The 24,635-nt window shown below is 44.4% G+C and overlaps 1 protein-coding gene across 1 annotated transcript; it reads left to right on the top strand.

The window, feature by feature from the left end:
• Nucleotides 1-408: 408 nt before the first annotated feature.
• Nucleotides 409-22,678, top strand: LOC147881195 (26S proteasome regulatory subunit 8 homolog A). The gene is made up of 9 exons (XM_087402244.1): nucleotides 409-635; nucleotides 1,395-1,492; nucleotides 1,965-2,189; nucleotides 5,626-5,688; nucleotides 5,777-5,940; nucleotides 10,655-10,811; nucleotides 10,940-11,038; nucleotides 22,176-22,286; nucleotides 22,376-22,678. Exons 1-9 carry the CDS (start codon nucleotides 506-508, stop codon nucleotides 22,514-22,516), a joined length of 1,188 nt encoding a protein of 395 aa, XP_087258370.1. The 5' UTR covers nucleotides 409-505; the 3' UTR covers nucleotides 22,517-22,678.
• Nucleotides 22,679-24,635: the final 1,957 nt, after the last annotated feature.

The following is a 24,635-nucleotide window of genomic DNA, read 5'->3' as shown; positions in this document are numbered from 1 at the left end:
AAATCTATCAAAGCAAAAAATATACATCTGCTAGAAACAATACAAAACATATTACAAGACGTTAACGACATTGTCAGCATATACATATTGGGAGACTTCAATATTGACATAAGTACCAAAACAACATCAACAGCAGCAATAAATGAGTTCATGGAAAAACATAACTTCCAACAAGTGATACATATGCGAACAACAATTTATGTAGACCATATATGGACAAGAAAACAAATAAAACCGGATATGATAGGAACAAATTATGTATGTTGGTAGACCACTCAGTCACTTACGCTACAATTGACTACCACTAATCAGGCCATTTGAATCCTATTCAGCTTGTTAATTAATTGAATTGGAAGGAGAGGGCTAATCGGGCTAATCCATAATTAAGGCGTGTTTTTTATTAAAACTTGGAGTTGTGCGTTACTCTCCATTCTGCATCTTGTTTTTCTGCTGCTGCAAGCAAAGGTTTACAGCAAGAGCTCAAGGAATTTCTCTTCCTCTCGCAATGGGTCGCCCTGGCGATGGCCTCAGACAATACTACATCTCTCACATCCATGATCTTAGCCTTCAGGTCCGACAGAAAACCCACAACCTCAACCGCCTCGAGGCCCAGCGCAACGAGTACAACTCCAGAGGTAGATTGCAATTTCCCCTTTTGCGGAACTCAGTCTTAGATGTTTGAGAAAGAGAACGATGCGATTCCTCAACATTAGATAGAGCGGCTTCTCAGTGGCGTCAATTTTAGGTTTTTACTCTTCAATCTCTCAGGGGTGATCAAGGTGTCCAAGTTCAGCATGGCTTTAGGACAGTCTCTGATCGAACATGCGCCCGGAACCGTCATTCGTTTGTTGAGTGATTTGTCAGTTCCCTAGCATGAATTCAGTTGATTTGACAACCTGAGGCGTTGTTTTGGTGCTTTATTCTTGCGATGCAGCGTCCTTGTTGGTTCGCTCCCTTGCTGTTATGTTCATGTTTTGGTGGACTTTAACTTGCCTGCTCCATTTTTCTGAAATTCAAAACTACAACTTGCTAAGATAACTTCTGCTTTACTGTCGTAGTGCATTTCTCTTGCTTGTGTTTGTGCAAGGGCAAAGTTTTCAGAGCACTTATTCTGAAGCTCTGAACATGTCGTTTCTTTCTTTCTATTTATATTGCACATGCATTCTCGTCTGGTAGGAACTCGGTATGTGTTAACTTCATACGAGCATGGTTGTGGTAATGTTACTTGCACCTGTCCCTAGGCTTTCCTGATGTATAGGCTACGCTCTGTGTTAGGAGCGACAGCTTTAAGCTTGAATGTACATTTGCACGAGAATTGTACATCCCGATTTTGTGTTTTTTGTCATTACACGAGCTCTATTTGAGGTAACCTAAGGTGCCTTGTTATGCTACAGTGCGAATGCTTAGGGAGGAGCTGCAATTGCTACAAGAACCAGGATCATATGTGGGTGAAGTAGTCAAGGTGATGGGAAAAACTAAGGTCCTTGTGAAGGTAATGAGTCGACCTGTGACTGGTCTTCCTTTCATTTTTGGTGAAGTTGGGCTTAGAAGTCTGGAAACAAAAGTTGTAGCCTTCTTAAGCTCTTTTGGATTGGGCGTGGAGGATTCCTCATAAAGAATTCCTCGAGCCTTTTTAATTGCAATAAGTTCCCGTGGGTTGAGTGTGAAATCCCTGGAATGAAATGAAATACTTTGAGCTGCATTCGCCAAAGCCATGCACAGAAATGGTAAAACATTTCACATTGCTGTCATGAGTGTCTTCTGTCGCCATTGATTTTACCGATGAATTGAACAAATAAAAGGTTTTCCAGTGATTGCGATTTTCATTGCTAACCTTATATTTTCAATAGCAATCATGTTATGCATCTTTTGTTCCTTTTTGGTTTTGTCTGAACATTGGTCATGAGGTCCCGTGAAAAATCTGATTTCCTTTTTTCACTTGTTTTACCATCAAATCTTGGCAGGTTCATCCTGAAGGCAAATACGTGGTTGATATTGACAAAAACATTGACATCACAAAAATTACTCCTTCTACCCGTGTAGCACTTCGCAATGACAGCTATGTTCTTCACTTGGTTCTACCAAGCAAAGTCGATCCATTAGTGAACTTGATGAAAGTGGAAAAAGTTCCAGACTCTACCTATGATATGATTGGTGGATTGGACCAGCAGATCAAGGAGATCAAAGAGGTATGGTTTGATTACTACGTTTTTATGAGTTGTTTGGTTTTGTTAGGATTTTGTTGCTGTTTATAAGCTTACTCAAGGGAAGGTGTTGTGCCGTATCTAAAGCCCGTGCAAGTTAGATATGTCTTTAGTTATGTGAGTTGCCTATAGATTCTTAGAGAGATACTATTTTGGATTGGTCTGAAAAGACCTGGAAGCTTTTTTGATAGAGGAAATAAAGATCTGAAAGCTTTTGTTATAGAGATGATCATAAAATGGGTATGTGTAGGTCATGAATACCAACAAATTATTTCGCTGTTTAAATTAAAAGCGATAATATTGAAGCCAGCAATGAACATCTTCTTGTGGGTAATACATATTTGAAACTTCTAAATATGGAGCTCTTCCTATGCAATTGCTTGTGAAGCTAAAAGCGTTGAGATACTCTTGGGGCTCTGGTAAATGAACTTCACATTCAGCTGAATGATGCTATGCCTGTTTATACAAAAACATATATATATGCATTGACCTTTACCTTTTGTTAGACATGGCGAAGCTCATGGAGTTGCTGTTTTGTGAACTGAGGTTATGTTTCCTGCATTGTACCAGTACTTGTGGTTGATCGCTCACATTGCCTTGCAAGGAAGTTTTATCCATGTCCAAATATGAGGTGACGAATGTGTTAACATAAGGGCTCCCCTTTCAATGGTAGCATGCGTGTCTACGAGCAAAATGGGATAGGCAGTCTGGTTACGTCCGTATAGAACCACCATCAGTACCAACCTATTGTATAGGGATTTTCTCACCTCCAAACTCATGTATGATTTTTTGCACTCCCTCTGAAGGCTAAAGAGTGTTTTCATACCCCCTAGAATCCTCGTCACCGTGCATAGTTTGTGAACTCTAGGCCCAAGATTTTAAATAACTAAATCTCTTCCCTCAAATGTGAATGTTACTTGTTTACACCTGTCTCAATGGTCATGGTTTGTGTCTTGGCACTGTTCACTTGGATGCCAGAAACTTGGCATAACTTAAGGCATTCAACTGTCTTAGCAAGCCACTTTCATCTCTTGCTAATAGAACATCTTTTCATATAGCAACAGAAGGAGGGTGTAGCGAGCGAGCTGAGTTCCTACTCCACTGCGCGCTTCAGCGTAGCTTGTCAATAAACAAGCTGAATAAGGCTGGGGATGGGGCATTCTGTTTTGAATTTGCTCATGGTGGCCAGAAGTCTCTCATATAAATAGAGTGTGGCCTTTCAGGTTCCCTCAGGTCTTGAGGGATTCCAAACCTTGTCATTCATTCCCACAGGGTTAACACATCAAATGCATTTTCAAAGTCTACAAAACAACAGTAGAGTGTGTTGTCTTTAACCTTTGCTTCTTCCACCACTGCTCTTATTGTGACTAGCTGGTCAACTGTGAAGTGATTTGTCCTGAAACCTGCATGTGATGTTGTAACACCACTCATCTACTGATTTTAGATCTAAAATGGTTGCATACAGCTTGGCCGTCAGGCTGTTAGTTCTGTAATTTTTTGCATCTTTGCTGTCCATTTGAAATAGGAATTATTTGGCTAATTTGTGACCCTTTTGAGAAGCCTTCTTCTTTGGTCTCATTCATTTTTATTTAGAGAGTTGCTTTTGCTTTCTGTCCTCACCATTTCAGCATCTCTGGCTAGCCTTGATGGAGAGTGATTATTTTCCTTTGTCTTCCATCGTGTCTAACTCATAAAGGACGTGTCTTCTGAACTAGCTCCCCCTTTGCGAAATTCCTTTGTATGGAGGTTTGTGCAGAATTTTTTTTGGGTCTCTTTTGAGCTGTCCATATTACTTCATTGTTTTTCTTTCATAAATCTGTGCTCTTTTCTGACCAATATCTTGTATGTCTTTTCTGGTGCTGGTTTTGGATTTGCTGGTTTTGGATTCAAGGCTTCCCTAGGGCCTAGCAATGTTGTATAGCAACTGTTTCATGACATCCCTTTGCTCCTATCTCAACTCTTTTTGAAACAAACGAGGACAACTAGATTGTCTAAGCATTTTTTTTGCTTGGATGCTCGTTTGGGAGAGACTAAAATGAAATCGTTCACAAGTAGTTGTAGCTTGAATGAAGAGAATGTGGACTACTTTTTGATCAGCCTTGTCCTTTAGTGCTAGCCTTTGTCATGGCTGAGTCTGCCCTTCACCTCTGGTGTGCCGACAGGAACTCAGTACGAAGACCTTTGTATAAATGGATGCTCATGGATATGTGGATTTGTATGTCTACACCCACTGTTGGGTGCTGATGATGTCAGTGGGGATGTCGTAGTAGCTAGTCCCTGCTATGCGGGATGGAGTTTATGCTTTTCAACCCTATGAGTGGCTACCATGAGATTGAAAGTGCACTATGTGTTGTGTTTTGAGAGGATGAGTTTGGGCATGTTCCTGGATTCATCTAGATATATGCTTTTGCCGTATTAGTGGACATGCAAATTTCACTTTGTGAAGTTTTCGTCCATGTTGCGGCCTGCTGATATTTTGATAAATTCGTTGTCCTACATTTTTTTAAGTGGATGCTTGTTTGGGAGAGACTAAAATGAAATCTTATAGTCTTCACAAGAACTTGTAGCTTGAATGAAGAGAATGTGGACTACTTTTTGATTAGCCTTCTCCTTTAGTGCTAGACTTTGCCATGGCTGAGTCTGCCCTTCACCTTTGGAGTGCTGACAGGAACTTAGTACGAAGACCTTTGTGTAAATGGATGCTCAAGTATGTGTAGGTGTGTGCATTTGTATGTGTGAGAGCATATGGTTATACTATAGTCTACACCCACTGTTGGGTGCTGATGACGTCAGTGGGGATGCCATAGTAGCTAGTCCTTGTTATGCGTGATGGAGTATGGTTTTCAACCTTATGAGTGACTATCATGAGATTGAAACTGCTTTGTGTGTTATGTTTTTAGAGGATGAGATTGGGCATGTTCCTGGATTGATCTAGATATAAAATGAAGACAGAATACCTTTGTCTATAGGCATGAGATTTACTGTAATCCATCTTCACCCGTGGGAATGCTTTGCCTCGTTGCCCCATCTATTGAGAGGGAGATTGCTCTGTGGTCAGCTTCCAATGCTTTGTCATTATCTCAAACTGCGTCTACATGTGATGGCTAAGGGCTGATTGGAGGTGACTCATCAACTACAGTAAACCCTGTTGGAGTTGTACATGGGTAGATAGAGGGAGGGGGAGAGCTTGTGAAATTCTCTTTTATTTTATTGGTATGACACTTGGCAGGTCAGCATGTCTGAATAATGTTTAGGAGATTATGTTTGTAACTTCTGTTTAGGAGATTAATGTTTAGGAGTTTGGGAATGTTCCTGGATTCATCTAGGTATATAGATTATGTTTGTAACTTTTGTTACTGCTGGGGTAGTTGCAGTTAAATATCAGACATGTAATTTGGCTTCATGGTGACGATTTATGCAGGTCATTGAACTGCCAATCAAGCATCCTGAGCTCTTCGAGAGTCTTGGTATTGCCCAGCCAAAGGTGTGCTGTCATTTAAGGAGATCAATTTCATGCTACAAAAGTGTGCACCTGTTTTATAAAAAGTGCATAAATATGCTTGTGGCTGCAGGGTGTCCTTTTGTATGGACCTCCTGGCACAGGGAAAACATTGCTTGCAAGAGCTGTTGCTCATCACACAGATTGCACGTTTATTCGAGTTTCTGGTTCAGAGTTAGTACAGAAATATATTGGAGAGGGTTCGCGTATGGTCCGTGAACTATTTGTGATGGCCAGGTACTGCTTCTTTTGTTGGTGATAATGTATTTTAATATGTTCCACGGACTGGCAGATGTGAATGGCTAAAATTTACTCTGTAGGATTCTGTAAACATCAATGTGATATTTATACTCAGTTTTACTCCTCGTTTGTCAAAGTATTCTGTTGGGGTCCTGTGAAGTTCTCCTCTATGGATGCATGCATTTCATCGATTGGAAATAATAGTAACTGTAGATGATAGAGCAACGGTGCGCATTGCTCTGGTTGTTGAGCTCCCCTCCAGCCACCCTTTTCCTTGCCTTCCATTCTTCTGTGCCAGTGTCTTCTGCCTCTCCTTTGGCCTCTCCTTCCTCCCCTGCTTGGCTCTGTAGTAGCCTGTTCATGGTGTGTGTCGAGCTTCTCTCCCCTGCCTCTTTCTCTGTTCCATGACTTCTGGTTCCCTCCTGCTCCTTTTTCGCCCCCTTCCGCCTGGCTTTGGCCTTCCCTCTCTCTGCTCCCACTATCCCCTTTTGCACCTCTTGTTTGGTGCTCAGCTGCCTGTAACAGCCCTGTGTTGGCTGTTCTCCTCCTTGGCCTTTTCAAAGGCTCTCTTGGGTCATTAAGACAGCCTGTTTTGACTTTTTGCCCCTTGCTGGCCACTCCTACACCCAATTGGCTCCCTTCCCTTATTCTAACCTCTCCCTCCCCTCTTTGGCAGCCCCTCCTTTCCTCTCAAGCCCTTTCCTCCCTTTCCTTGCCTTTCAGACTCTCTCGGAGACTATGCAGACCTCGCCCATGCCTCAAACACTCTAGTATCAGTGGTTCAAGATTCTGCAATTAGATCCTTCCCGAGGACTCGATCCACATCATGCTCCCTAGCTAGGAAAATGACCAGAACCCTTGGTTTGATGATGAGTGTCGAGAGATGAGATCCAATCTCATACAGGAGCAGGCCCTTGGGCACCTTACAAGGATCAAGGCACAACTGATTTTGCGCCATGTGATTCGCTGGAAGAGATGAGCTTTTCTCTCACATCGGATGGATGAGGTGGTCAGATCTTTTCGAGGAGGAAATCCCACCTTTACATGGGCTCATTTCTGAGGGTAAGACACCCATCCCCATCACTGATCCAAGAGTCTGGCACACATGCGACTTCGCTCTATGACGTCCTGAGACAGGCACCATCAGATTTATCCTTCTTACCCAGGCCCATGTTTATTGCGCAAAATGTAAGGGCCACGCTACGTTGCTCCACAATTGGAAAGCCCTAGATCATGAGGGGTTGAGGATGGAATACTTCGCACATGGGCAGGAGATCTTGACTCCAATCCTTGCGCATATGGCTTCCCTCCTACTTGGAGCACCACTTATATTGTACCGATCCAGGTAGGGGACCTTATGGAAGAGAGAGAGAGAGAGAGAGAGAGAGAAGAGAGTCATATTAATGTCCGCAGTGTAGGCCATCTTCTGGTGGTTCTAGTGATGCCCTTCCCTTTGGCCTCATCTTGGAGGTAAAGGAGAGTTGAAGGAGTGCTGCAGACTGAGTTCCCTAAGGGCTGGGACCTTGGCTATCTTCCCTAAGGGCTGGGACCTTGGCTATCTTCTAGGGCAGCAAGGTGTTGTGATCATCATACCCTCTGGAGCAGCCATTCACAAGCAGGTTGGAGCAGCGGAACAGTTATCTTGGAGCCTACATTCAGGAGGACCAAGGGGACCTGTGTGCTGCAGACAAAGCTTGGCAGGGGCTGCCCACCTAGGTTGATTCACAGGCAGTAAGGTGGAGAACACACTGGACGGAAAGTCTACAGACGCTCGAGGTGGAGCACGCGGGCTCGAGTCTAGAGATAGCCAGCAGATTGGAGGAGGACCTTGTGGTTAGATCAAAGGACCACACCATTGGTGGGACTCTGGATCTATCTATTTTGTATTGTGTCCATAGTTTTGGATGGAAATATATGAGTTTTGGTGTCTTCTATATCTGGCTGGTTCATTGTCTATTGATGAGTCTACACATCTAAAGTAAAGAAGTTTGTGATTCCACACCCCACACCCACACTGTGTGAGCTCTTGGGCATTACTATAAGTCTTCCGCTGCGTGTACCCTCTGTTGGTTAATTTCTAACATCATATCAGAGCCCAAGTAGGAGGCTCACAGGGGTGGGAGCCTGAAGGCAGGGACCTTGCTGAAGGACTACCCTAATTCAGAAGCTCTAGGGAATCGACTTCCACGACTGGAGGATTGTGCCCTTGTGAGAAGGAGGGTGACTCAGGTTGAGTCAGGTGCGTTTAAAGTTCGCAGTCCAGGTGATCTGGAGATGTACTTTTGTTGCAGACCTTGCCAAAAGGAGGACGGGTTGAAACAGACCTTCAGATAATGGTGCCTGGAAGACTCCAGGTTGTTCACTCATTATGAGGGGGACGACTGGAAGATTGTGACGGTTGGATTGCTCGAGTTTAGAGGCGGGAACGTGACTGAAGGAGGTGGTACCAGGAGGTGCTTCCAGAGATGGACCACTGTGCGGAAGCTGAATCGGACCTGGTGGAGCAGGAGCCACTGGATGAAAAGCTAGGAAAAGATTTCGACATCGAAAAGTTCCAGAGGACTACGACCAGGGAGTTACTGGAGCATCTTCATCGATGTGTTGGCTTTGGGCCGAGATGTGTCGGTGAGAGGGGGTGTTGGAAAGGTCACCTCCCCATCCGTAAGCCCCCAAATGAGGAGAGCGTGGGGGAGGGAGACCTAGGGCAGGATGTGCCCCAAAAGAAGAAAGAAGGGTACCTGGCAAGTCGTGGAGCTCCTGATGTACAGGGCAGACACGTGGACATCAGGGACCTGCAGCAGCCTGATTGCGCAGGGATTTCCAGCAAGGACAGACGGCGCAGTAGTACGAAAGGGTACGGTATGCATACGTGGCTGTACGGGGCTGGTGAAGGCCTGGCAGGAGGCAAGGATGCTGCAGCAGGAAGGCGCCTGCATGAAGAAAGATACGGGGCAGATTACAGAGGCTATGGGCAGGAGTACAGCCTGCAATAGGGTCTCCAGCAGCAGCAAAGGGCAGCCTAGCAGCAGCCCAAAAGGGCCTGTCTAGGGCCCTTATATAGGCTGGGACCTTGCCTTGATTGGAGGGCCAAAAGCCCTAGAAGTGTGGGCCATAAAGGCCTAGTTTTGTGAGCCCCTAAAGGGCTGGTTGGGCTGAGCCAACCAGGTCGGTTGGGCCAGCCAACCTTGTCTGTCCAGTTAGCCCAGATTGGGACAGACTGGTCGGGTTTTTGACAGGCCCCTAGGCCTATAAAAGGAGGGGCTTCATGCCCCATTATTCATCCAACATTGAGCAGAAAGTGGAGCACACAGGAGCGGCCTGAAGGCATTCCCTTTGGCCTCATCTTGGAGGTAAAGAAGAGTTGAAGGAGTGCTGCAGACTGAGTTCCCTAAGGGCTGGGACCTTGGCTGTCTTCTAGGGCAGCAAGGTGTTGTGATCATCATACCCTCTGGAGCAGCCATTCACAAGCAGTTGGAGCAGCGGAACAGTTATCTTGGAGCCTACATTCAGGAGGACCAAGGGGACCTGTGTGCTGCAGACAAAGCTTGGCAGGGGCTGCCCACTTAGGCTGATTCACAGGCAGCAAGGTGGAGAAGGACACACTGGACGGAAAGTCTACGGACGCTCGAGGTGGAGCACGCGGGCTCGAGTCTAGAGATAGCTAGCAGATTGGAGAAGGACCTTGTGGTTAGATCAGAGGACCACACCATTGGTGGGACTCTGGATCTATCTATTTTGTATTGTGTCCATAATTTTGGACGGAAATATATGAGTTTTGGTGTCTTCTATTTTGGCTGGTTCATTGTCTATTGATGAGTCTGCACATCTATGTGACACACATTAAGTAAAGAAGTTTGTGATTCCACACCCCACACCCACACTGTGTGAGCTCCTGGGCATTACTATAAGTCTTCCGCTGCGTGTACCCTCTGTAGAAATCATTACACTTACTATGAAAGGAGGCTTGTCAGTTGCTATGGAGGAGGGTGTTGCTCAACCAGATTATCTGGAAGGATTGAATAACTAGTAGATGATGAATGATGAGGTAACTGCAATCTTGGCAGTCATCAAGCTCCAAGGAGCTTGTGGTCTGGTTCTCTGGAAAAAAGTATCAAATTAAGAATTAAAAGGGGTTCTTCTGAGCTTTTTTTGGCTTAGACACCTTTGTGTTTCCTCAATCCTTGGCATGGGCATTTCTTCACACATGTAAATTGAAACTTTATTCTACTGGGGCTTCTTCTTGATTTTTCCAGAGAACCAGTCATCAAGCTCCAAGGAGCTTGTGGTCTGGTTCTCTGGAAAAAAGTATCAAATTAAGAATTAAAAGGGGTTCTTCTGAGCTTTTTTTTGCTTAGACACCTTTGTGTTTCCTCAATCCTTGGCATGGGCATTTCTTCACACATGTAAATTGAAACTTTATTCTACTGGGGCTTCTTCTTGATTTGTCACGAAGTGGATGATATCTTGTTAGAACCAGCTGGATGTATTGCTGATAATCCTTGACATGAAGGTATAGAAGTTCTACACGTTCCTTATAAAAGAGCAGGCGCCTTCATGTTTTCTGTCCATTCCAGTTTAAATTTACATTATCTCTTACTGTGTAATGTCTACGCTTTCCTTTAGTTCATAGTGGCTGTCTGATTTACATTAGAATCTGTGTCCTAGCTGTGTGCTGTCCAAGCCTTACTTGGTTGATATTGGCTGTTTGCAGAGAGCATGCTCCTTCGATCATTTTCATGGATGAGATTGACAGCATAGGCTCTGCTCGAATGGAGTCTGGAAATGGTAATGGTGATAGTGAGGTCCAGCGTACCATGTTGGAGCTTCTCAATCAGCTAGATGGCTTTGAAGCATCCAATAAGATCAAGGTGAGATTCATAATTCATTAAAAGAATTGAATGAGAAGGCAATTGGTGAAGCTGATTTTCATTGCATCAGCTGTTGGGGTGCTTGCTTCTGTCTAGTTTCAGTTTACCGACCTGTACACTTTTTGTAGGTCTTAATGGCAACCAATCGCATTGACATTCTTGATCAAGCTCTTCTACGGCCTGGTCGTATCGATAGAAAGATTGAATTCCCTAACCCCACTGAAGAGGTAAGAAGTTTGAATGTCTACTTGAAGAGCACTTTCGGACTTTTTGAAGTGGTCTTGATATCAACCTTGAGTTTTAAGTCATTAACTCGTGAAAAAAGTTGCCAAACGTAGCTGACAAAAGTAAATTGTGCAAATGCTTGTTTGTTGCTTAGCATAAGGTTAAGTACGATTCTAACCCATTTCCACTGATTTATTATCTTAAAGATTGTCATTGCTTAAGCGCCAAATAAGCTGAGGTTTGAAATTGTTTTGGGAGATGTCGCGAGTGTTAGTAATTGGTCTTGAGTCTTAATAATGAATGGCATAAATTTGTAAAGATCTACTATTATGGGTCAGTTCAATGTAAGTGGTGCGCCATGTGGCATTTGTTTCATGATATCTTCAGGCACCACTTTATCTAGTGCCTCTAAAGAGGCAATAAGATATCAATAGTAAGTCGTTCTAACACGCCATTGCTCTCCTAGTAAAGTGCTAAGGAGATTAGGGGCATGTTCTAGCTTAATAGTTCTTTTCCTCTTGTTAAGGCCCTTGCCTTGCTTCTAGTCATATTTTCTATGACCTTGTTGTGAGTGCAAGTCTCCTTCTTGTGGGTTTGGAGCCATTCTTATTCATGTTGCAGTATTCTGTATGTTTTTTGCTATGCCTTTTCCTAAACTGATATTGAAGCATTACTGAGCGGAACCTTGAGTTTCTTCGAAATAGTGAATCTTAGTGCTTCGATACTTTCTTGGAGTGTTGTAAATCTCATTCTTTATTGAGGATCAGTTCTGTAAGGCAAGTTGCAACTATTTCTTCTCAAGATGTTGTAACATTCTTTTTCTTGATTTCACTACCATGCATGGTCTTAATTATGTGGTACATCACCTGGGTGTCCCCAAACCCCCCCCCCCCCCCCCCCCCCCCCCCAAAAAAAAACCAAAAAAAAAAAAGCAAAAGAAGAAACATCATGCGCGTGCACACTTTGGATCGAGGAAAACAGAAGGGAGAACAGCCTACTCCACCCCACCCACAGCCCCAATAAAATCCTTCGGGTGGTCCAGCCCGACATGTTGTCCTGGGCCCTAATGTAGTGCACACACAGAGAGAGAGAGAGAGAGAGAGAGAGAGGGCTGTTTGAAAATTGGTTTCATAGGAGCTTTAGCCTTTGATAAGTCACACTTACCTGTACAGATTTACAGTTCTAATGCAAAATTGCAGCCAGCCTACACAAATGCCTATGCTGTGTTTACAGAAATCCAAAAGTGAATTGTTTTACAAGAGCTCATGGCTCATTCATTTGGCAACATGCCACTTGTCAAAATAATCAACTAGATTTTAGTTACATGCCACAAAGGGAAAAAATTCTAGGGTCTTCGTAGCCCCTTGGTCACATGGACACCTCTTGGCTGCGCAAAGGGCTCCAAAGCGCTTGGGTTATCAACCCCGCTTGATACCTGCAATAATAAACTAAAGCGCACAACCATGGCACCCATTAAAGGTTAGCGCCTTGCTTGCAAATAATGATCTGTAGACTAATCCTAGTAACTGCGGGTGTCCCCACCAAGCAAACATGTGAACAAAACATAGAACACAATTCTTGGTCGATTGAGGTCAATCCTCTTGGTTGTGATTAAGGGCCTTGACCATCAATCAGAGCGCCTTAATTATGGCCAAGTCTCGTGGTGGATCGAAGTCAACACTCTTCGGCCGAAGTCAACGCTTTAGTTCCTTGGTTAACCGTGGTTAACCATCTTGGCCGACTTAACCGAGGTTAGGCTTGAGTATCTTTGACCGAAGTCGAGACTTTGACCAAATGAAAGCAACTCTTTGAACATAATTAAATAAATGAAGAACTCATTAATTATGATCAATAAATAATCAATAAATAGTCAGCTTATGCTTTGACTTTGGAATATTTACCGCTTGATGACATCCCTTCGGGGTTTCTATTCAGTTGATCTCAACTGAAAGGTTTCCTTGTAAACATCTAAAAGCTGTGGATGATCAGACAACATGTTTTCATCCATCCACTTGCCATCCAATGCTGAATAATTCTTGAATTTTACAAGGTACCTGTAAAATTCCTTGCTCTGAGGGCCTTTGCGTACAATATGGTACTCAATCTGCTCTGGCTGAAGGACCTCCTCCAGCTCATCCACTTCTGGTGGATCCTTTGTTACTGGCTCTGTAGGCTTTGCGACCAAATCAACCCCTTCGCCCTCGCTCGTCTGTGTTGTCCGTCCGTGCCCGTGAGCTGCCCTATGCTATGTCCTCGCTGCCTTGCAAACCTTAGCCTCTAAGTTCGCTACCTAGATGAGACTAACAAGGGGTTGGTTGGTTAGGTTAGGTTAGTAGTTAGGGTGTGGTTTAGGTTTGGTTAGGCTTAGTTAACTTGAGTCAAGTTAGTTAATTGGTGTTAGGTTAGATAAACTTAACTAGGGTGAGATTAAGTCATAGTTAGGTTAGGTTAGACTAACTACCTATTCTAGCTGACCTAAAGGTCTTTAGATCAGTGAACTAATTGCCCTAGGTGACTTAGGACCCCCTCCCAAAAAAAAAAAGGAAAAAAAAAAGAGGCAAAAACTCAGAATTTTTCAGCCTTCTTTAGGGGGCTTTCCATAGCCCTATTTTGGCTCATTCGGGTCCCGTTTTGAAGCTTCTTCAACGACCTTCTCCCGAGCCTCTCCATCGACCTTTTCGTGTTTCCACACACTATCTAAGGTGCTCATTACAACCTACATTCGAGCTTCTCTCTCCAGGGCTAGTCACCATGCCACCAAAGCGTGCCCCTCGTGATATATTGCATGATAGTGATGATGCGGTTTAGTATGAGCAAGTGCCCAGTGGTTGCATTCACTGGTGGTAGAGAGCTTCCTACCACTTAGTCTCTCTCTCCAGCATCTTGGGAAGTGCAGGCAGCGTAGACACAGTTTTTGGATGCCCTCTCCTCTTTTTGGATGCTCTAGGACAGAGTTCAGCCAGTAGCTTACCATAGCCATGGCTATGCAAGATACCCTCTTGTCCAGATGGGACAATAGATTGGTCAGCATATCACATCTACCATTGTTGTGCAGGATAAAGGTAAGCAGCCTGCACCCCAGCATGGGAATTAGTCAGATAGTCATGATGAGTTCTCAGGCCCACGCAGAGGGTTTATGGCTGATGCACGCCGTGCCTATGAGCATGTACGCTAGCATGGGGATTACATTGATTTCAGTGATGCTTTTTCTGCGTTGCAGAGCACTTTCTTGACATATGCTAGGCCACCTTTTGGCTCACAGTTTCTTGCTTCTACACAAGCAAGGCCGTCTATAGTGGGCCGACCTTTGGGTATGCATTCATTCAGTACTGCACCTATGAACGTGCTTGGATGTGGTTTTGGGTTACAGGGTAGCTGGGAAAGAAGTCAGTCCTCTTCTCAGGCTGTTACCGCACCGGACTATGCCCACACATGGTGGCGATACATGAGGGATTTGCCTTAGAGACCAATTACCTGGAGGGGTTTCAAAGAATTGATGGTCACTACATTCATATTCCCACTCGTCTTGGATCAGTACTTGGCTGAATTCTATCCCTTGTCACAGACTGGTATGGTCCAAGAGTATTTGCAGCGATTCTAGAGGCTTTCCTTGTTTGAACTTTGTGCAGGATGTAAAGGACGTATTTGAAAAGGGGAAGCTGCTGCATTTCAGGGGTTAAGTCCTTCTGTGGCTGCAGATGTGAAGGTGCATAAGGGCAGCCCAGCTGGCGGAGGTATTTGAGCCGAAATATTCCAGCAAGTATAAGAGTGGAACGCCTAAGATGGGTGACTGGCATGATAAAAAATCTTCAAACTTGAGATTTGTTGAACAAGAGATTGAAACCGGGCTAGATGATCACTCAACTCAGATCATAAAATTTGAGCTTCAAAAAGGCTTTTGAGTTGTGATTTTATTACCAAAGAAGGTCTCGAGGCGACTCCAAATCTGCTTAGCTGTTGACTTGAAATCCACATGATGGATGAGAGAGTCAGCTAAGCAAAGACCAATGAGGGCAATGGCCTCAGCATTCTGCTGCTTCCAAATCTTTTGGTGGTGTTGATCAAGTAACTCAACCTGGTCATCCTCAACAACATCTCAAACTCCTTCACGCATAAGTAGCAATTGCATCTTATCTTCATCATCAGGGACACTCTTCAAACTTGAGATTTGTTGAACAAGAGATTGAAACCGGGCTAGATGATCACTCAACTCAGATCATAAAATTTGAGCTTCAAAAAGACTTTTGAGTTGTGATTTTATTACCAAAGAAGGTCTCGAGGCAACTCCAAATCTGCTTAGCTGTTGACTTGAAATCCACATGATGGATGAGAGAGTCAGCTAAGCAAAGACCAATGAGGGCAATGGCCTCAGCATTCTGCTGCTTCCAAATCTTTTGGTGGTGTTGATCAAGTAACTCAACCTGGTCATCCTCAACAACATCTCAAACTCCTTCACGCATAAGCAGCAATTGCATCTTGGTTTGCCAAGTCCACGAGGATAGAACTTGAAGACAAGGAAGTCATGATTGAAGAGGACTTCGTGAAGGTGGGCAGCAAGCTAAGATGAAGGACCAGCAATCTCCAAACCACAAGAGTAGATTTCTGAAGTGGAAGTCGGCTCCCTAGAACAGCTCTGAATGCTGGAGCAGGTCTTCAACGAAAGAATGGGCTGATTTGGATGTGCTGGAAGTTCTGAAACCCCTCGAAAATACAGTAGAACAATTCCAAAAATACTTCGAAGTGCAATAGCAGCCTTCAAATAACCAAGTCGGCTGGAATATGGTCCAAATAGCAACAAAAAATACTCCGAAATAGTGAGGCGGCTGTAGTAGATGCTCCAGAATGCAATGAAACTCCCACATGTGAAAGGGGCTGCAAAAAATGAACGAAAATAGCTCCGAACCAGCTTGTGAAGGCTGTATGAAGCCAAAAAAAAAACAGCAGCAGATGGTCTCTAAGGAGTCGCCAATGGAGAAAGAGCCCAAGAGAATGGATATCTGGCGAGGGAATGGTTTCACAATGCCTCGGGTAGCTGCAACTAGGGCTGGAGCCTTGGGATGTGAGCTGACCAACAAGCAGAGAGGCTCCAAGAGGGCTTAGTTGAAGGCGGCTTATGAAAACAGCAAGGAATGAAGAGGCGGCTGACTATGGAAGAGGTAAAAACAGAAGCTAATGGCTGCAAGAGAGGTGGAAATGAGGCAGATGAGAGGAGGCAGCATAGACGAAATTAGGGTTAGGGCAAGGGTGACGTGGCAGCTATGGAAGGTGGCTCTGATACCATGTTAGAAACATGGTGAAGAGAGAGAGAGAGAGAGAGAGAGAGAGAGAGAGAGAGAAGGTTAGGTTGTGAGGAAATGATGCTCAAATGAAGACATGAAGATGGCTTTCATTCATTCATCAAGTATGACAAGATAAGTGAAGTACAAGCGTTATATAGGCTACTCACTCACACACTAGCAACTAGTGCATATGGGATAAGTCCAATGATGACACGTGGCACTCACACAAGACTGACTCACATAGACTAGTACTAGATCACCTAGTACTTCACACTAACACATCACATCACATCACATCACATCACCACTCTTTGGCTATGATATCTCCAACAGGGTTGCCTTCTACAGAGAAGGGATGAGATAGCATCTATGTGGTGGTGGACATTATTACAAAACAGGCTCATTCATACCCACTAAGACCCGGTATTCAGCATCACGGGTTGCTTGGCAATTTATTGAGTATGTTTTTAAGCATCATGGCTTCCCTTAGGAAATGGCCAGTGACAGAGATGCAAAGTTTATGGGTCACTTTTGGCAAGAGTTATTCACAGCGATAGGTACTCTCCTCACACCTCGCACTGCTTACCACCCAGAGACAGATGGAAAGTTAGAGAGGGTGAACAAATGGGTGGAGGAATAATTTAGGCACTTTTGTCATGATACACAAAAGTCTTGGGATAAGTGGTTGGCTTTGGCTGAATTCTGCTGCATTGGCATGAGCCCTTTTGAAGCAATGTATGGATGCAAGGTTGGGGTGCCGCCTTTAATGGAGACATAGCTGTGAAAAATCAGAACTTGGAAGAATGGATGCCCGTCTGCAATTCTATAAGAAGAATATGTAGGATGCCCAAGCCAAGCAGAAGAAGTATGTGGATGAACACAGGAGGTATCTGTCTTTTGAAGAAGGGGATTATGTGCATTTACGTCTCCATAGGAACCGTTATGCCTTGCTGAAAGGTAACACCAATACGAAGCGTGCTCACAGGTATTATGGTCCCTATGAGTTGGAGCTACCCAGTACCTCCAAGATTCACAATGTTTTCCATGTGTCCTTGCTGAAGCCGCATGTAGGACAGCATGATTAAGTTCTTCCTGAGCTACTGCCTATGGATGAGGAGGGTCACATCCTCTATGCTCCGGAGTGCATCGTGGGTTTCAGAGACCATGTGCTTAGAAACAAGATCTACGTAGGGTATCTTATCAAATGGCAAGGTCTCCCTAAGGATGCAAATTCATGGCAGCCAGAAAGCATTGTTCAGGACTACCCCTATCTCCTTCCGGGCTGATTAGTAGTTGCTGTTTGCTGCACCATTGGACAGTGAGGATGTAAAATTTTGTGGGCGAAATTCTATGGGAAGGGATGGCTGTAATGAAGGGGGGAATGGGCTAATTTAGAGGCCCTTTAGAGGGATTTTAGGTAGGACATGTGGAGGGACTATATAAGTCTCCATCCACCACTCATTGTAGCACGTTTTGATGTGACATCTAATGCTATCTACTCCCTCCTTCCTCCTACGTGCTGCCTACTCTCCCTCCCAATCTCTCTCTATCTCTCTCTTCCCCTCACTGTTCCTCTCTCTTCCTCTCTCTTCCTCTCCCTCTACCCCTTCCTCTCCTTCTTCCCCTTGATCTCTCTCCCTCCTACCAATTCTACTCCTTTCTTTAATTTGCCCTTCCCCCTTTCATTACATGCGGTCCTCATGGCTTCTCTGCCTCTTTTCCCTTCGGAGTTGAAGGCTTTTCTGGGCACTGGGCAGCCACATGCCTCTCTTTGCCGCATCTGAAGCCTTTACCCTCTTTCCTGAAAGTTTCAATCTGTTCAGGGGTAAACTTGGTCTTCCTTCATAGGGCCTTTGTACTTGGTTTCTCCTCGGCTTCTAAGGCTGAAATCCCCTCTTCTAAGCCTTAGGAAACTCTCGTCTCGGACTCGGGGTTTTGCTGGCTTTTTATCCCCCGGTTCCTGCCTGTAGTGAAGGCACAATAGTAGGATCTTGCATATATATAAGATTAGCCACATTGGCTGAATGCATACATTAGGAAAAAAGGGAGCTTATTTTGGGGCCCTGAGAGAAATTCACAATTTCTTCATTTTTCTTTCCTCTAAAACACTAAAATACGACATAACTCCACTGACGCACAATGCAGAATTCGGTACTTCTGACATGCCAACCTGTGAAATCCCTTTCTTTAATACACTTTTTTTGTTGCAGGTTCTTTTTGGCCTTTTTCGGGCCTCCGGGTGCTCGTTTTTAGTGTTTCAAATGTCGTTCCGGGGGTTTTGGCCTCATCCGGATGCGCTGGTGATGTTAGAAGTACTGAATTCTGCACCGTGTGTCAGATATAATAAAGTAGCTCAAGTATCCTCATTGAATGCAAACTTGACAATATTTCTTTTTTCTTCCTTTTTTGTATTTTTTCAATGTTACGTTGGCCCTCCTTTGATTGGTGGACAGCTATTTTCCTTCCAGGCTTAAGGGCCCCAAAATGAGTTTCCTTTTTTCCTAATTAGATCTGGAATATCTTTGATATCCTTAGTGTTCACTTAGGCCTGTATCTATGGAGTGAGTCCTGTCCGATACTTCTTGAGTTGAGTCTTGTTTGCGACTTTCTTGAAAGGTGAAACCTCTAAATATGAGTCCCAAAATTTCTGATTATAAGACTCAATTGTATCATGTGCTTCCATATGTATACTTTCCCAACCAAGGAGGACATGATCCCGAAGCTGCTTGGGAATGACTTGTTTATAACACGCTTTCTTTAAGCCTTTCCATTTCTTGGGAGCTGTATAGTTAGCAGTTTTGGCTATCCACCATGCATTGGCTATACTAGGCAGATGCAAACCAACCATTCGAATTTTTGAAGTCTCACTGAAATTCTCCAGATTGAAGGCAGCATCAAACTGCCTTATGAATTGCATTGCCTTCTCGGCTTGACCATACTGGCCATTGTAACTGGCAAATCTGATTGACTTTCCACCATCTTTGAACTCTTTAGTCTCTGCTTTCTTGCTAGAATTCTTCTTCTTCTTCTTCTTCTTCTTTGGCTCTGAGGATCTAGAAGAAGAAGATGATGTCGAGGATAAAGAGGTAGAGCTAGAAGAAGAAGACGAATTAGATTAATTGTGATGATGCTTTGCCTTTTTCTTCTTGGAAAGAGAACCTTCTCTTTCCCTCTTTTTGCTGTCCTTTTGGCGAGACTTCTTACTCTTTCTCGATATCTCATCTGTGGAAAAAGGGTAGGACTCAAAGATCTCTTTTTGCCCACCACTTCTTGAGAAGGATGATTTTCTGGCTCTTCCTCAAAGAGAGGTTGTACCATTTTGCGAAAAAAGGGGTCGCTTCTTGCCTCTCCCAACTGAGTAGTCAGCTCTCTGTAGGCATTCTCTTTTTTTATCTGCATAGCCGTACCTGATTAGACTCTGCCATTCCCTCATGGGATGATTGGGCATGCTGCTGTGAAGCCATCACTGCAACTTATTTGAGTTTTGCAAGCTCACACACACACTTTGTATGCAACTGATGCACTCAACCTTTGTTTTCAAGGAGAAAGTACCTTGCATTCACACTTGCGCCAGTGTCGGGCTGTCAGTACAACTTGAGCATTCACTTACTGTATTGTCCCTTTCCTAACTGCTGCATAAAGCACTCAAAATGCATCTGTTTCCCCTTTTCTGCATGCATTTCTTTTTCTTTTGTAAATCTCTGATTTCTGATATTTTTTTGCTGATTTCCTGACAAGAAAATGACTGACAGATAGGTGGAATCTGATAGCAAAAACTGTCTCTACAAATGCCCTTTTTGGGGGGGGGGGGGGGAGGGGGGGGACAGTAACTAGATGAGTAACCAGCTGGTTACACTAACCAGAATAGTTGGCTCTGGTCTGGTTAGCCTGTGACTGATCTTTAACCAGAGTGACTGGATTGCTGGTTAGGCTAACTGAACCAGGGTTGAACTGACTGGGTACTGGTTCAACTAACCAATGTCAATTAAGCTCAAGCTAACCAGAGGTTTGCCACCTCAGCAGATTAACTGGATGCCACGTGTGCTGCCATGCCATCACTGCATATGCCTGTGCCATGTCAGCATCCATGTCACCTATTTGCCACTTGTCTGCTACGTCAGCTGGCTGTCCTGTCTGCCACGTCAGCATAGCTGTCTCATCACCACATCAGCACAGCTGTCTCAGCGCGATGTCAGCACAGCTGTCTCAGCGCCACATCAGTGTTTCCCTGTCTGAACCTGCGCACGAGCAAATGACGATTTTTGGCTACGGGGCTACGCGAGACGCCTTTGTGTGAAGGTCATCAGCGAGCCTTCCTCCACAACAATCGTCTGCTCAACGACTAGCATACGGCACCGCGCCCGCATCACCGGTTATTTGCGCAAATGTGTGTCTGTCGACTCTCTTGGATGTCAGGCATAGCGTCTGGAACATATCAGACATGCGCTGTTTCCTTTTCGCCCTCTCAGAATTTGTCAGCACCCGGGAGTGCTCCAAGTGTTTGCAAGATCCGCGTGTTGCTGTGACTAGGCCATGCAAAGCCTATGTAGGTGGCTGGCTGATCAACGAAACTGTAACTATTTCATACGGAATGCACCTCGACACTCCAGGCATTTTCTATGTCGTTGGCACGGTCTTCGTGCAAGCTTTTGGGGCGGCAATTTATTGCCGTCAAAATACCAGACGTTTTTGGTGCGCTCACCACGTCAACGCAATCAGCAGAACTTGGCGTTGCACTCACGGATTGGCTTGCAGAAAATTACTGTTGCTTCATCCTGTTCTTACGTTTTCCTCAAATTGTCACTGCCAATTGAAAGACAGCGAGCCAAAGCTCTGATACCAATTGAAACCAATTGCAAACATCTTTAAAACATCTCTCTCTTTCTCTCTCTCTCTCTCTCTCACTTCCTCTCTCTGCAAAACATTAGGGCCCATGACAACATGTCAGGCTGGACCCCCCCGAAGTTGAGAAATTCTGAGTACAAGGAGATCAGCGTAGAGCTGTGTTACAGAAATTCAAATCGTGAATTGTTCTACAAGAGCTCATGGCTCATTCATTTGGCAACATGCCACTCGTCAAAATAATTAACTAGATTTTAGTTACATGCCACAAAGGGCAAAAACTCTAGGGTCTTCGTAGGCCCTTGGTCACACGGACACCTCTTGGCTGCGCAAAGATCTCCAACGCGCTTGGGTTATCAACCCCGCTTGATACCTGAAACTAAAGTGCACAACCATGGCACCCATCAAAGGTTAGTGCCTTGCTTGCAAATAATGATCTGTAGACTAATCCTAGTCAGTGTGGGCGTCTCCACCAAGCAAACATGTGAACAAAACATAGAACACAATTCTTGGTTGACCGAGGTCAACCCTCTTGGTCGTAATTAAGGGCCTTGACCATCACAAAGAAATAAATTTGTTGATTCGAGAGAGTCCATGCTTGAGGAGGCAGCCCTGAACACAAGAGACCAATGTCTACACCTTTGTGGGCAAAGTCTCTCCAACCGAAGTTGGTGCACGTTGGTTAACGAGGTTAACCCTCTAAGCGTGAGCTAAATCTTGTTGACTGAAGTCAACACTCTTTGACCGAAGTCAGTGCTTTGGTTTCTTGGTTAACCGTGGTTAACCATCTTGGCCGAAGTTGAGTCTCCCTAACCGAGGTTAGGCTTACTTAACCGAGGTTAAGTATCTTTGACGGAAGTCAAGACTTTGACCAAATGATGTAACTCTTTGAACATAATTAAATAAATGAAGAACTCATTTTATGATCAATAAATAATCAATAAATGGTCAACTTATGCTTTGACTTTGGAATATTTACAGCTTGGTGACATCCTATATGTTTAATCTTGATATGCAGTCACGTCTGGATATCCTGAAAATTCATTCTCGAAAGATGAATCTCATGCGAGGTATAGATCTAAAGAAAATTGCAGAGAAAATGAATGGTGCTTCAGGTGCAGAATTGAAGGTAATACTTGTATTGCAAGCATGGTTTTTTGTGGTTATTTTCTTCCCACAAATCACTTGTCTAATCAGTCATCTCTGGCAATGGAACAGTCTGTTTGTACAGAAGCAGGCATGTTTGCATTGCGGGAGCGGCGGGTACATGTAACACAGGAAGATTTTGAGATGGCGGTTGCCAAAGTCATGAAGAAAGAAACAGAAAAGAATATGTCATTGAAGAAATTGTGGAAATAAACAGGAATGCACCTGCTTGGGTTGAAATGCTCAGCACAAACTATAGCATCTACTTTTATGTGCCTTCAATCAAAGGGGTTCATAAAGGGCCACCAGGCTGCAACTGTACATGCTCACCCTGGAGGGATATACTGCTTCATAAAAGTCATTTAGTTTGGATTTGTTTCAGGGTCTTATTGACGCTTTGCTTTATAGAGAAGGGAAGCATGGCCTTCAAGAAAGGGAAATATTTTTTCTGAAATGTGCTTGCAATGGGTATATTGAGACTATTCCAAGGCATAGCTGGTCGTTCTTTTGATTATGTTCAAACTTTCAAACTAGCTAACAAGCAGCACTTTGGTGCCATGCGTCGCAAAGCTTTAATGGTTTGAATCAAAAGAGCATCATAATCTGCATCTGGCCAACATGAATTTAGTGGTTCCCTTAGATTGAATGGGGGAGACATTTTGTAGTACAGGATCTATTATGAAGGTGCTTTTTGTAAAGTCATGCTTTTGAGGTAATTGTATGAGTCCCCTGCATGTGTAACAATAATTAACAGGATGAGAAGTTTTAACGGATTAATCAAAATACAGGACATGATCTTCAGGTCTTCCTGAAGGAAGTTCACTTACAAGCACTTGTGTCCCTTGCTAGCCTCCCTGGACTCCTCTTCATCAGCCCGCCTGTCCCTCCACTCCCCTCCTCAGCGTGCTCTCCCCCCCCTCCAGCCCTCCCCTCTTCTACCCTCCATATCCCCTGTGAGGTTCTGCAAGCGTGTGTGGGCTGCAAGTCACAGGTCTGCCTATGCCCCCACCCCGTTTTGTCAATCCCCTTCGTTCCGTTCCTTCTGTGGCTTTGCGCCATCCTTTCTGCCTATGCTTTTCCCCTCTGCGCCTGCCTTCCCTTGGTTTCTGCCTTGTGCCCCTTGCCTAAGCCTTAGAACAGGCAGTGTGCTGTTCTGTTCCTAGGTAGCCTTGCTGCTGTACAGCAGCTCATCTCCCCAGGCCTTCCTCTTCCTTGTGCCTCCAGTACCTGTTGCCCCCCCCCCCCCCCCCCAAAAAAAAAAAATTAAAAATAAATAAATAAAAGGAAAAAAAGTAGAAAAGAAAAAGAAAAAAACTCCAGTTGGGTGGTGGGGGGAATTTGGCACCCCTCATCTTGGTGTCCCCATCCTTCTCTGGGGCGGGTGGTTGGGGGGGGCGGGGGCGGGACAATTCGGCACCTCTTATCTTGGTGTCCCCATCCCCCTCTTCCTCCTCGACTGTAGTATCCTCGACTCTCATTGCTATCAGGATCTCTTTTAATCGAGGACAAGGAACACGACCTGGTACATCATGTTAGAAAGCAAAGGTGGAGGTTGCTTCGCAGCAGTGTAAATGTAGTCCAGAAATCAGTGAGTTAAGTTCAAAGCTCACTCCTTTCCTTGATGTGTACACAAGTGAAGAGAGACAAAGAATTAGATCCTACAACAGTGCAACAGTAGAGTAGAAGATTGCTCCAAACAAGTGGACAAAACTTGATGCGAAAGGGTGCCACCATCTAGTGGCCAAGGCGCTGCCTAATCACTCAAAACTGTTATCTGCCTCCTTCTGGCACCTACAATCTATCAGTTTGCACGCTCTCCTTGGCTGTCTTGTGATGCCCTTCTGGACGCTCCTTGCTTTTTCTCTTCTTGACAAGACCGGCAGATTGAGTGCTACGCCAACCTTGATCTGCTTGTTATGGGAATTGCAGCCAATTCTGAGAACCCTTTGCGGTTGTTGGAGATATCATAGCCAAAGAGTGGTGAATTGATGTGTTGGTGTGTAGTTTTAGGAGTTCTAGTACTAGTTCATGTGATTGTGTCATGCGTGAGTGCCACGTGTCACAGTGGCAATCATCCCATATAGAGTTGGTACATGTGTGTGTGTGTGTTCAGCCCATATAAGGTTTGTGCTTCATTTATCATGTTATACTTGATGAATGAATGAAAGCCTTAATGGATTCTACATTTGTGTACCAGTTCTTCACTCCCTAGCCTCTCTCTCTTTCTCACTCACACCATGTTTCTAACATGGTATTAGAGTAGGTTCACCTTGTCATAATTGCCACGTCACCTTGCCATGGTTGACACATCATCCTAGACCTAACCCTAATT

Source organism: Dipteris shenzhenensis, chromosome 31 (genome assembly GCF_047967505.1).
Source record: "Dipteris shenzhenensis isolate YYH24624 ecotype China chromosome 31, Dip_SZ_1.0, whole genome shotgun sequence".
NCBI classification, from domain to species: domain Eukaryota; kingdom Viridiplantae; phylum Streptophyta; class Polypodiopsida; order Gleicheniales; family Dipteridaceae; genus Dipteris; species Dipteris shenzhenensis.
Note: the sequence above shows the minus strand (reverse complement) of the source record. Positions and strands in the feature narration are given on the sequence as shown.